The sequence below is a fragment of the Myxocyprinus asiaticus genome, chromosome 7, assembly GCF_019703515.2.
Source record: "Myxocyprinus asiaticus isolate MX2 ecotype Aquarium Trade chromosome 7, UBuf_Myxa_2, whole genome shotgun sequence".
Classification (NCBI taxonomy): domain Eukaryota; kingdom Metazoa; phylum Chordata; class Actinopteri; order Cypriniformes; family Catostomidae; genus Myxocyprinus; species Myxocyprinus asiaticus.
In genome coordinates this window covers 9668903-9682373 of record NC_059350.1, presented here as the reverse complement: position 1 = coordinate 9682373, position 13471 = coordinate 9668903, and the positions used below count along the sequence as shown (strand labels likewise).

General features: G+C 36.0%; 2 protein-coding genes across 6 annotated transcripts in view; one reads left to right on the top strand and one right to left on the bottom strand.

Moving 5' to 3' along the window:
* atp11a (ATPase phospholipid transporting 11A) overlaps positions 1-6428 on the bottom strand; it is a 109033-nt gene extending 102605 nt beyond the window's left edge. For all 4 annotated transcript variants that reach the window (XM_051703802.1, XM_051703805.1, XM_051703803.1 and 1 more), the window contains exon 1: positions 5978-6428. In XM_051703802.1, the coding sequence (XP_051559762.1) occupies positions 5978-6016 (39 nt within the window). In that variant the 5' untranslated portion in view covers positions 6017-6428. The remainder of the gene's footprint in view (positions 1-5977) is intronic.
* A 2530-nt stretch (positions 6429-8958) lies between these two features.
* The window catches only part of tubgcp3 (tubulin, gamma complex associated protein 3), a 42252-nt gene continuing 37739 nt past the window's right edge, over positions 8959-13471 (top strand). For both annotated transcript variants that reach the window (XM_051703814.1, XM_051703813.1), the window contains exons 1-5: positions 8959-9199; positions 10454-10561; positions 10748-10815; positions 12042-12125; positions 12360-12571. In XM_051703814.1, the coding sequence (XP_051559774.1) occupies positions 9124-9199; positions 10454-10561; positions 10748-10815; positions 12042-12125; positions 12360-12571 (548 nt within the window). In that variant the 5' untranslated portion in view covers positions 8959-9123. The remainder of the gene's footprint in view (positions 9200-10453; positions 10562-10747; positions 10816-12041; positions 12126-12359; positions 12572-13471) is intronic.

Below are 13471 nucleotides of genomic sequence, written 5' to 3'. Positions count from 1 at the left end.
CATGAAAATAATGTGGCTGTGGTGACATTTTTACAAAATTACATGTGGTTTATTACAGTATCACAGTGAAATGTCCACTGTGTGGTGCTAAAAGGGAGCTAATGGTGTTCCCAAACAGATGAGGTTTCTGCAGTTACTGCTCTTTTGAGTTTTACGTCAACAAAACCCACCTCCCTACCCTAAACCTAACCGATAATGTCATAAAAAGCAAATGTGAGATGAAAAACTATGAAGTTAGAGGTTAATTCTCTTTTAGAGGTTAAATCAACAAAATGTACATCCCTACCCTCGTAACCTGTACTACCAAACAACTTAATCAAATAAGCTTGTAAATGTAATTGGTAATGTAATGCACACTGTAAAAAATGTCCGTAATGAATGGTAAAAGACTGTAAATAGTAAAAAAACATTAATTGGTTAATGAGTAGTAACCGTAAAATCTACGTTAAAATCTTTTAATATATTTAAAAAGATAATACATGTAGTTTTACGGTAAAATGTTGTAAAAATGTAATTTTTTAGATGTTAAAAGTATGATTTTCCCATATAATTAACGGTTAAAATGTATATTATGTTTAACAAGAGAGTACATGTACTTTTTACGGTAAATTATTGTTAAAATTACAGTAAAAATAATCGGCCGTTCCCAGAATTCCCTGCATGACCATTACAATTCATTATATTTTATGGGACTAGTTATATTTCTTCTTATTTTTAATATCAGTTATGTACATTGGGGTGTTCTGTGTTATATTTGATGTAGTTTAGTTAATGTTTATTACATTATTTTAATTTCACATGTGTTACCCTGATGATGTTTAGTGTTTGTGTGAGGGACTCGGAGCACTGTCTCTACATGTTTACTGGTCATTGTTCAAGGAAGGTCCTCTATTGATGAACTTGATGTCATCATGTGCTCTTCTGTAATTACTACGGTAATTAACAATACATTATAGAGTGAAAGGCAGATTTTTACTGTTTCAGAAGGTTAATATATTAAGTTTGTCATTTAATAATATAAATGATAGTACTGCACCGTAAAATATACCGTCAAAACAAATATACTGTAAAAACTTTTAAACTGTGAAATGTACAGGTTGTTCTGTAAAGTTGTTTACATTTTTACTATATTTTTTTACATAATTATTCTGGCAACCACAGCTGCCATTTTTTATTTTTTTATTTTTTTTTTTTTTGTAAAAACAACGGGATTTCTTTTTACAGTGCAAACGTTAAAATGTCTCGCCTTACAAGTCTATAGTAAAAGTGTTCTGATGTCATGAGAAAGCATTGTGTGAAAAACAGGGCGAAAAAGTAGGTGTTTATGAACTATTCATTTTCCATTTTACTCATGATTTGTATGAAAGTGAATAGAAGTCACTGTTGTTGTAGCATCTCTAGTGTTTTATTTCACTAGGAAACTGCAGAGCCACGAAAAAATCATTTGCAAAAATGTAGGTATTGTAACATGATTCTGTGAGATCAGGACCAGCAAAGTCTCTAAATTCTCTATGAATTTTTCATTTTAAGCAGATAAAAATAAGCATATTTGAAATGCAACAGATATTCAAAGAGAAAACACTCCTCTGGACAACAGTTTCCTCATATTTAACTCATTATTCCCTCTGAACTCAAAATGATGAACTTTACATTTTCAAATTGAAGCCAAACATTTCATTTATCTCCCAACATTTCTAATCCCCTTTCGGCAGACAGACTCTGTTAGCATGTAAGTGAGTGCTACTAGAGGTGGAAGCAGATAAGAGCAAACCAGCAAATCATTCCACTGTCACTTCCATTGTTGTGTGGGCCAGTCAAAACCACACAGGGACCCATTTGTCATCTCCTCTGACCCATCTCATTCTCCATCCTTCTCATCTTCTCTCGCTCAATCTCTCCTCTCACTCTGCCAACCTGCATTACCACGCATTAGATCAAAGAGCAGGGGGGTGGAGGGGTACTGCACTTTTCACAGGCAATCTTACACACACACACACACACACACACACACACACACACACACACACACACACACTCGTGACAAACACACTCAGTCCGATCTCATGACACAGATCTACTTTTTTTCCAAGCAAAGCCTACTTCTGTATTTTCCTTTCTAAAATGTTTAAACTTTACCTCTGGATAAATTTGTTTCCAAGTCTGGAAACAATGGCCTTCATTTTATTATTTGCATTTCAAACAAAGCATTGTCCTCAAGTCTCACTGATGCAAATATGCTTTTAAAGTTGAGTGAGGTTTTAAAAATTTGTTTCAAACTAAGGCCACAACCACACTTGTACATTTTCGTTTGAAAAAGCGCTAATTTCTCTTCGTTTGACCTTCCGTCCACGTTTTTGTCCAACGAAAAACTGAGCTTTTCGAAGACGCTCTCCCAAGTGCATACATTTGAAAACACCGTCTTCACTTTGTAGTGTGGACAGGGAAAATGGAGATATTCGAAAACAATGACTTATTTGTTGTGACGCAGTCAAGTGATCCATTCAACCCAAAACATTCAAGATGGCGGCCCATGTTGTAGCAGTGTTTCTGTGCATGCTTTTCACTTTGGAAGTGTTGTTAAAGAAAAATGTTACTTTGTACAACCTTCACATTGCATTCCTTTTAAGGCAATGGGAAGTTTATGCAGTTGCTCTCCTACGACGCAACACGAGGACAACTGTGTATCAGACCAGGCTTCTTAAGTTTTTATTTTTATTTTTTATTTTTTTGCCTGCATGCTCAGTAAGGGGATTTAAGCTTTTCAGACATTTCAGAGTGGACGAGCAACTTTTGGAAAATTATTGATAATGGCAGTGTGTACGGAGAGCATTTTGAAAATGAAAACACAGTTTTCAAATTAATCCAGATTAATGTGGCCGTAGCCTAACCTTGTGTGTAAGGCACAACAATATGGATCTTCTTTTTTTATAGTAGTTTACATTTTATTTGCCCTACCAACATTTTCACTGGCCCCGCCACACAAAAAAGGATTAAATATTTTAGAAACACATTGTTATGTGTCAGGAAAAAAATTCTAAACCAAAAGTGAAACCATTTACAACAAATAGTTTATTACATCTTTCATTTTCCATCTATTTGACATCTTTGCCAGCTATAAAATACACTTCTGTGTTCATTTGCTCCATCACACTTTTCATGTCAACTTTTTGCTGGAAAACAATAGCAAGTAGTGCAAAACAGTACTGATTTTTTATCATTTCCACTCATTCTAACTGATGCTTCCAAGACTATCAGACCACCTCTTCTATAGTACATCAACCAACAGACATTACCTTGGTGACATATTTCAATCAGCAAAATCTGCAACAACAATATTCAATGCATCAAAGAAAAACATGTTTCCAAGGCATAAAAAACATATGTGCATGATCAACGAACGCAAGATGGACTGCCAAAACTCTCTCTATTGAGCCCGGTGTGTGTTACATGGCTTACCATAAAACTTGTGCAAACAAAACACATACACACACAGAGATAGGTGAGGTGTTTGTGATGTGACACAATCATTATTGCTCTTATCATGTTTATCCCATACTCCTCTTCATCATTTCATCAGTTATTCTAGACTATCTAGACACACCAAGAGATTTGCTCATCTGTTTGCATGTCGGCTTGATTACGGAAACAGACAACAGAATAACAGATTAAAATGGCCTTAAGTGATGGAGGACTAAATGTTCATGTCCTTTTCATTGGCTTTCGGCATTCCTACTAACAGGCAATCATATATTACCAACCATAACAAACTTTATTAACTTGAAAAATTAATAATACCTGTCATTCACTACAGAAACCGTACTCTCTTCTGCCATGTTGAAAGTTTGCATCTCCTCCCAACTGGGAAACTCGGGTATCAAAATTATCTCCGAGTTTCCAAGTCGTAATCACGACCTAAGGGGTCGTTCATGTGCAACTTCCGAGAGGGAAACTCGTATTTACGATAATTTGGAATGCACGTGAAGGCAGCATTAGAAATGTTTGAATGTCATTGTATTATATAACAAAATATCAAGTGGCATGCAAGAGCTTTTATCAGTTATAAATTAACTTTTCAAAGCCATTTTTGCAATTACTTTGAACAAAATGTGATTTTTAGTGGCTGTATGATGTCAGTTCCCCTCAAGTTCACCAAGTCGTACACTGTGAAAAATGTTTTAACGGTAAAAGACTGTAAAAATGCTACAGTAAAAAAACGTTAATTGGTTAACGGGTAGTTACCTTAAAATATACAGTAAAAATTTTTTAATATATTTAAAAAGACAATACCTGTAGATTTACATTCAGTAAATCTTTACGTAAAAAAAAAACTTGAATGTAAAAAGTATGGTTTTCTGTATAATTAACAGTAAAAATTAATATTATGTTTAACAAGAGAGTACATGTAATGCACGGTAAATTATTGTTAAAATTACGGTAAAAAACAATAATTGGGCGTTCCCAGAATTCCCTGCGTTACTCATCACATTTAATTATATTTTATGGGAATAGTTATGTTTCTTCTTATTTTTAATATCAGTTATGTACACTGGGGTGTTCTGTGTTATATTTTATGTAGTTTAGTTAATGTTTTACATTATTTTAATTTCACATGTGTTACCCTGATGGTCATTGCTCCAGGAAGGGCCTCTATTGATGAACTTTATATCATCATGTGCCCTTTTGTAATTACTACAGTGATTAACAATACATTATAAAGTGAAAAGACATTCTGAAACTTATACAGTTTCAGAAGGTTAATATACCAAGTTTATTATTTAATAATATAAATGACGGTAATGCACCGTGAAAATATACAGGCATCAAAATTGCATCCCGTAAAGCCTGAAACGTGGTTACTGTATTTTTACAGTGAATTTCTGGCAACTACAGCTGCCAGTTTTTTACCGTAAATTTAACAGGATTTTTTTTAGTGTTCGTTACATTAACTATGGACATGTTTAACTACTTTTGTCTTCATTTTAAAGAATATATCTATTGTTTTATCATGTAAAATGTTACAAACTTCTATTTGTTAAATGTTTTGCTTGAAAACCCACTTAGAAAACACTGACAACGACACTATTTGATTAAATTACCAAGCAAATCTCTTTCCCCCAACAGTTTGGCCTTGTACTGTTGGTATAGTATGAAGCTAATCTTGCTTATACTTAGCGCTAAGTGGCTTACAAGCAGGTCTAATCTGTGTAGGAATGACATACAGTAACCTATCAACTCAACGCGTCTAGGAAAACGATTGGATTACGTAATAATACAATGTAAAACGACAATTCCAAACAATGTTACTTTGTTTTCTGATGGAATGTGTCATTGTTCTACGTCATTTATTTACTGACACGCAAAATAATGTGTAATTCAGTCTTTTATTGGTAAGGTAAAGTGTCATGTAAGTTTTTGGGTATTAACCGTGTCATGAAACTATTCGCATTCTCTTGAACTGGCCCACACCTGTTTGCGCCTGCGCAATACAACATTTTCTTTCCATTATTTTGTCCAATTTCAAATTTGAAACCTCATCTCTGTCATGAGATACGTATCTGTGATTCTCTACCGTGAGCTCAGGGTGATCTAATCTCACACGTGGGTGTCATTATGCATTAAAATATAACATTATTATCTTCACTTGAGAATTCAGCTCACGGTAGTCAATCCGAATCGATATAATTTCATTAGCGAATTTGATTAGTTATACCGTAATACCGGTCACTGTGTTATGTCCATTGCTCGCTCTTTCTACGTTCCCAGAGACACATGATGCGCCCACGTCTTATATAGGCTACGGAGAAATTAAGATCCAAACATGTCTTGTTTATATATACACATTGTATCTGCTTTAAACTGTTGAAACGCAAAAACCCGGCAAAACATACACATCAAACACTGCAGCCTTTCCGAATAGAGCACATCAGACCAACAAGTTGGTGAGATTGCTCGCGGTCACCGTAACTGCTGTACTCACGTATCTTGTGATGAGATTCCGAATGGTGCTGAAATCCATTCTGCCCGAGCCGCTCCAGGTGCGCTGTCTTCGGTTTCTCTATAGTAGAATGGGCACATAAAACGCTAGCTGATCATTCTATCAACTCTCTGATCCATGACTGTCTCCTGCGGTCTTCTTTTCGGTTTGACAACTGACAGTCCTACACGACTACGGCGATTATTACATCTAATGATCACCTATTGAAATGAAGAAGGCTACTATAAAGTCCAAGCACTATCATAGTGTCATGCTTCCTCGGTGTCACCTGCATACACACTGGAATGGAGGGGAAAACGCCAAGCTCTCGTTTTTCAAGGTTTTGCCTTAATATTTTAAGGGACTAGCCACTTCTTCCTTGTCAAGTGTACCTATGGGCTATTCTATGGTGTACTGACGTACTCACTCTCCTATCTCGGTGTAGTAGAGCCCTCCCGACTTGCACCGGAGACGTCATGAGCACCGTGTGCGCACGCGCAGTCTTGAGCGTTTACACCCTCCCGCCCACGGTGATTTTTAGCCTTCCGTCCGGTTACTCCCAATCCAGTTACTGGTAATCAGTCTCAAGCAACAAACCACTTTACTATGTCAAGTGGTAGCATTTTAAAATATCCACATTACATTATGTGACAGATTTGATAGCTCATAATTTTAAGGAATAAATGAGGGGGGAAATAAATCCCTATAAACTATTCATATTAATTATCTTTAATTATAAAATAATAATATTAAAACAATAATTAATTATTGTTAATTATAAAAAAACAAGCATTAAGTACAATTATTTATTAACTTCTGTAATAAAAAAATAACATAGATTTTATTGTATTGTAATTATTAATTTATTATTAATGATAAAGTCTCATAATTATTCATTAACTTGGCCATATTTGGTCATTTTCAGATTATCGGCATCAGCCAACTATCGTACCCTCTTAAAGGGATAGTTCACCCAAAAACGAAAATTCTCTCATCATTTACTCACCCTCATGCCATCCCAGATGTGTATGGCTTTCTTTCTTCTGCAGAACACAAATTAAGATTTTTAGAAGAATATTTCAGCTCTGTAGGTCCATTCAATGCAAGTGATGGTGGCCAAAACTTTGAATCTCCAAAAATCATATAAATCAGCATAAGAGTAATCCAATCTCCACTTTCACGGTCTTCTTCTTTTGTTTTGGGCAATTTGCATTCTTCATGCATATCGCCACCTACTGGTCGGGACTGGTCTAAGGGGGAGATTTAGAGTAAAAACTGACATAATTATTGATCTGTTTCTCACCCACAGTTATCATATCGCTTCAGAAAACATAGATTTAACCACTAGAGTTGTATGGATTACTTTTATGCTGCCTTTATGTACTTTTTGAAGATTCAAATTTCTGGCCACCATTGACTTGCACTGTATGGACCGACAGAGCTGAAATATTCTTCTAAAAATCGTTATTTGTGTTCAGCAGAAAAAAGAAAGTCATACACATCTGGGATGGCGTGAGGGTGAGTAAATTAATAGATCATTTTCATTTGTGGGTGAACTATACCTTTAAGCAATAACAGAAGTGGTTGCTTTCCCTTCTGTCACTTCAGACATTTTAGGGGATTTTGTGTAAATATTGTGTATAATAAGTGTTCTTTTAATTTGAGCACATTTATTTTCATCTACTTTGCTTTCATTAAATTGAATTATATATATCGCCATTATATAGACCACCCTGCTCTCTGTATTTTTTGTGGGGAGTTTTCTGGTCACAAAGTGTATCAGTATTGAAAAAACACATTTCTTTGTATTGAATATTAATGGAGTACCATAATTTGTGTGAAAAGAAATAATTTTGTGATTTTATATATATATATATAATTTATTTATTTATTTTAAAGGTGGTGAGGGAGAGTTTTACCCCACTCTTGGGGTAAAAGGCCCCCAGGGGTGTTATTTTGATTGTGTAAATATAGGTACAGTAGTTATAGGGCAAAATTTGTCAACTTAGGCAAGTACCTTTGATACAGCAAGATGTTTTTTTGAGTGACAAATTAAGATAATGCCTATTCAAAATTACCAGTTCAAAAAATGGTTAACAAATTTCTGTTCATTTCAAGTATTCTATAAACAAATGAAACTCCACTGTAATTGAATCAGTCAATGTAAGCCCACTTTGAACATTTTTCATTACAAATCTATTCACCCATTTAAGAAAAACAATGTGTTTTATAGGGGCCTTTAGTCCCTGTAACAGGGGTGCCATTTTAACCCGAAATAATATCCTTTCACTTATTGGACGGTTTAAAAAAAAAACAAAAAACAAAAAAAAACTTTTGATTTAATCACCTTGAACAAAAAAATAAAATGACAAATAAGTATTTTGTTTCAAAATAAATGTGATAATTTCAGGGATTCTTATTAGTTATATACATTTGCAACATTTTAAAAATTATTAAATATTAGATCAAATTACCTCAAAATCAAGCGTTAGTCACTGCATGCGATGATCTTGTTGATCCGGATTATTTTGCAGTGTAAAGTGACAAACAGGTGTTAAGGAAAGTACTGTGGTAGTTTTTGTTGCTGGTTAGTGTTTTGGGAGAAAATAAAATGAAAAGTGCCTTTTACCCGGTGGGGCCTTTAGCCCCGTTGTTCCCTAATAATAATAATAACAATAACAATAATAATAATAATAATAATAAAAACAATAATAATAATGAACGTTTTTTTTTTTTTTTTTAATTGTAGCGGTTACATGAATATTCAGTTGAGTTAGTAGGCTACTTATTCATATGATTTTCGTTTATAAATGAAATAACGTTCGACCCAACTAATACACTGTAATACAATGTTTGTATTTTTTATCTATTTGCATCCACGAACATAACTTATTTTGCGCTTGTTTAGGTAACAAATGTAGATAGGAACATTTTCCAGAGTCTCATTTTCCAGTCGGCTATTTTTCCGCTGCGCACCGCTGCTGTGTGTTTTCCGTTCACTGTCCGACTGTGGGCGATTTTCGGCGGGTACCGTTAAAATGGCGCTGCTCTTGCCAGGAGCTGAAGCCCACCGGAGGAAAAGCGACAGCGGATAAAATCACACCGCCGACACCGCTTCTGCTTGTACGGGAGGTGGAATTAACTGCACTATGGCGACGCTTGATCAGAAATCACCCAACGTGCTTCTGCAGAGTCTGTGCTGTAAGATCACGGGCAAGAGTGAAGGTAAAGAGACACATAACACCTCAGTCATTACATCACTGATCTGTCAAACAGCCGCTAAAATGAGATTATTTTGTTATGTGATGAACTAGGGTGTAACTATGTGGTGTATTGCCTTGAAACTGGACTATATGTCGTGATGTTGTGTGATGGAGAGTCAGATATGCACTGATGAGATGCTGGAAGAGGATCAGGGGCCCTGGTTCAGTCGAAATAATAGACCGTTATGCTTAAAACCAAATCTATTAGGATGAGCAGCATACTATGTGGCCTAATGTGCAGCCTATAAGAATATGTGTGTTAAATCAGGTATCAGTGCTCTGCCTCATATAATGTATTTAATATGACCCAACAGTTTACTATAGACATAAACAGATCAGAAATAGACGTTTCACTTTATTCACTTTTCACAATGCATATTTTTCAAAGGCATCTTTAGACAGAATAGTGCCTTTATAATTTCTTATAATAGTCCATGCGATATGCAAAAGGAGGTTTCGGTCTGGCACATGAATCAATTGAACTAGAGAATTCGTATCTGTAGAGACAGCAGATTTGATATCATGACCCTTGGTCTTAGAGGTTCTTAAAGGGATAGATCACCCAAAAATGAAATTTCTCTCATCATTTACTCATCCTCATGCCTTCCCAGATGTGTAAGACTTTATTTCTTCTGCTGAACACAAACAAAGATTTTTACAAGAATATCTGAGCTCTGTAGGTCCACACAAAAAAAGTCATTCGGGTTCAAAACTTTGAAGCTCCAAAAAGCATATAAATACAGCATAAAAGTAATCCAGTGATTTAATCCATGTCTTCTGAAGCAATCTAATCAGTTTTTGGACTCCATTCACTTGCATTGTGAGGACCTACAGAGCTGAGATATTGTAAAAATCTTCATTTGTGTTCAGCGGACAAAAGAAAGTCATACACATCTGGGATGGCATGAGGGTGAGTAAACAATGAGAGAATTTTAATTTTTAGGTGAACTATCCATTTAAGGCCTTTTATAGAAGGAGAGACCCATTTGGCTCTTAATATAGATGTGGGCTTAAGATAGATCTTTTTAGAACTGTTAAATGTATTTTATGACTGGGTATCACAATGCTTGCATTGCTTCCACTATGTCGCTTTATTTTCACTTCTGTACTCCAGATGTTTTTTTTTTTTTAAATGATTCTTTCACATTGTTATAAATGCAGAAAAAAAGCTTTCGTTATGTGCCATTTTTATTGAGTCTTCTGGCGTTGTTCCCAGCCGATGTAGCCCATCAGTTCCAGTACGCCGTGCGGGTCATTGGGAGTAATTACGCACCTACCATTGAACGGGATGAGTTTCTGGTGTCTGAGAAAATTAAAAAGGAATGTGAGTAATCTGAAACCCTGAAATCCTTCCACCTGCTTTATTCAAAAGAACAATTACGCATTGCTTTCAGCCTGTCTGTCCAGTCTTAGTTAATAGTGCACAGACTGTCAATATGTGTTCAATTGATGAAGTAGTTAGTTATACTTGTCATTAAATATAACTCTACTTTTGTTTATTTTGTTTCAGTGTTGAAACAAAGGAGAGAGGCAGATGCCGCCCTTTTCTCTGAGCTGCACAGAAAGCTTCAGACCCAGGTTGGCACTCATCATCTACCTAATCAGTTTTCAGTAATTGCTATTCATAATGCTTAGATTTGATATTATGACCCTTGGTCTTAGAAGTTCTTAAAGGGATAGTTCACCCAAAAATAACATTCTCTCATCATTTACTCACCCTCATGCTATCCCAGATGTGTATGATTTTCTTTCTTCTGCTGAATACAAACAGAAGATTTTTAGAAGAATATTTCAGCCCTATAGATCCATACAATGTAAGTGAATGGGGTCCAAAACTTTTAAGCTCCAAAAAGCACATAAAGGCAGCACTAAAGTTATCTAATGACTATCAGTGGTTTAATCAATGTTTTCTGAAGCTAAATGATTTTGGGTGCAAACAGACCAAAATATAACTCCTTTTCACTGAACATCTTGTCATTGCAGTCTCCTTGTTGGTAATGATTTCAAGCTCAATTACACTTCCTAGTGTTTGTTGCAGGTGCAGAGCGCTAGATGGTGATAGGAAGTGTGTTTGAGCTTGAAATCATGATCACCAAGGAGACTTCTGATGTCAAGGTTTATAGTGGAAAAGGAGTTAATTTTTTGGTTCTCACACAAAACTGATTGGATCGCTTCAGAAGACTTGGATTAAAACACTGGAGTATTATGAATTAATTTTATGCTGCCTTTATGTGCTTTTTAGACCTTCAAAGTTCTGGCCACCATTCACTTTAATTTTGTATGGATCTACAGAGCTGAGATATTCCTCTAAAAATCTTCTGTTTGTGTTCTGCAAAAGAAAGTAAGTCATACACATCTGGGATGGCATGAGGGTGAGTAAATGAGCAGAGAATTTTCATTTTTGGATGAAATATCCCTTTAAAAAGATATCTAGCTGTAATCGTTGATGGTAAAAAAGAAAAAAAGAACATTCTTGAGTATTTTTAGTTATACAAAATATTCGTAACTTTTTTCTTTAGTTAAAAAATACAAAGAAAATAGTTATGACCGCACATCAATTGAATTATAATTGCGCAAAGTTGATTTACAACATACCTTGGCAATTATAAACAACCTACAGATACACTGAGTATACCAAACATGTAAAAACTAAATTGCTCCCATTATAATTATCAAAGCTGTTTACACTTACAAACTGTGACAAAGTTTGCAGAGTAGACTATAGTTTTCTGCTTGCTGTCCTTTTTTTAATATTACGAACAGCATATTGATTATGTATATATGTTGATGTTTCCGTTGAACAGGGTGTGTTGAAACACAGATGGTCCATCTTATACCTTCTGCTCAGCCTCTGTGAAGACCCAAGGAAGCCGTCCGGTCGGGTGCCTGTATGAAATATTTCCACTATTCTTCATATACACTTCACAACAACACAGATTTGGGCTAGACACTGAACATTTTTAACAGATATTTTAGCACTGTATTGAACTAAATGAAAACCTCGTAACAGAAGATGCGCTAGTATCTTCATATCTTATAGTCAGTCAAAAAAATAAAATTACCATTACAGCGTCTTAGCGAAGCAGAATAAGTTGGAGGTTAAATCCTCTTACCTCCCGCAGGTGTGCAGTTATGGAGCTCTTATTGCCCAGGCTTTGCCCCGTGATGTCCACTCTACCCCGTTCTACTACGCCCGTCCCCAGAGCCTTCCTCTTAGTTACCCAGAGCGCTCTGCAGCCGCCCACAACTCCAGCATGGCCACCAGTGGCATCAGCAGTATGGGGGTGTTTACGATCAATGGGCCTGGGCCGACCCCTCCATCACTTCTTACTGGGTGAGTGAAACAGCAGCAACATCTAGTGTACAGTTAATCAAAAATGACACAACAGGGGCCTGGGTAGCTCAGTGAGTATTGACGCTGACTACCACCCCCGGAGTCGTGAGTTCGAATCCAGGGCATGCTGAATGACTCCAGCCAGGTTTCCTAAGCAAACAAATTGGCCTGGTTGCTAGGGAGGGTAGAGTCACATGGGGTAACCTCCTTGTGGTCATGATTAGGGGTTCTCGCTCTCAATGGGGAGCGTGGTAAGTTGTGCGTGGATCGTGGAGAATAGCATGAGCCTCCAGTGCTGTGAGTCTTCGCGGTGTCCTGCACAGCGAGCCACGTGATAAAATGTGCGAATTGACGGTCTCAGAAGCGGAGGCAACTGAGACTTGTCCTCCGCCACCCGGATTGAGGTGAGTAACCATGCCACCACGAGGACCTACTAAGTAGTGGGAATTGGACATTCCAAACTGGGAGAAAAAGGGGATAAAAAAAAATAAATAAAAAAAAATGACACAACATGCACCATGGTACATAATGCAATCAGACCAGACATGTGATAGTGTAGTGTAACAGTTCACATTTAGATCAGTGCCTGTTTATAGGTCAAATTTGGTTAGCATTGTTTGTCCAAAAAAAACATGTTTCCTGAAAAATTAATTTAATGGGAATTCCAATGAGAACTCTCCCATTTCTTTGTTTATAGCTCAATGCAACTGAATTTAGATTCTTTTATGTAGGTGATTTATCTCTTTATGTCTAGAGGAAATCTAATCAGTCTCATCTTCAAAACATTAAGTTTAAATTTTAGATTTGGATTAAGCCTGTTATCCACTAAAATAATTGTTTTTTTAAAGTAGTTTACCCAAAATTTTTAATTCTCTCATCATTTACTCACCCTCATGCCAT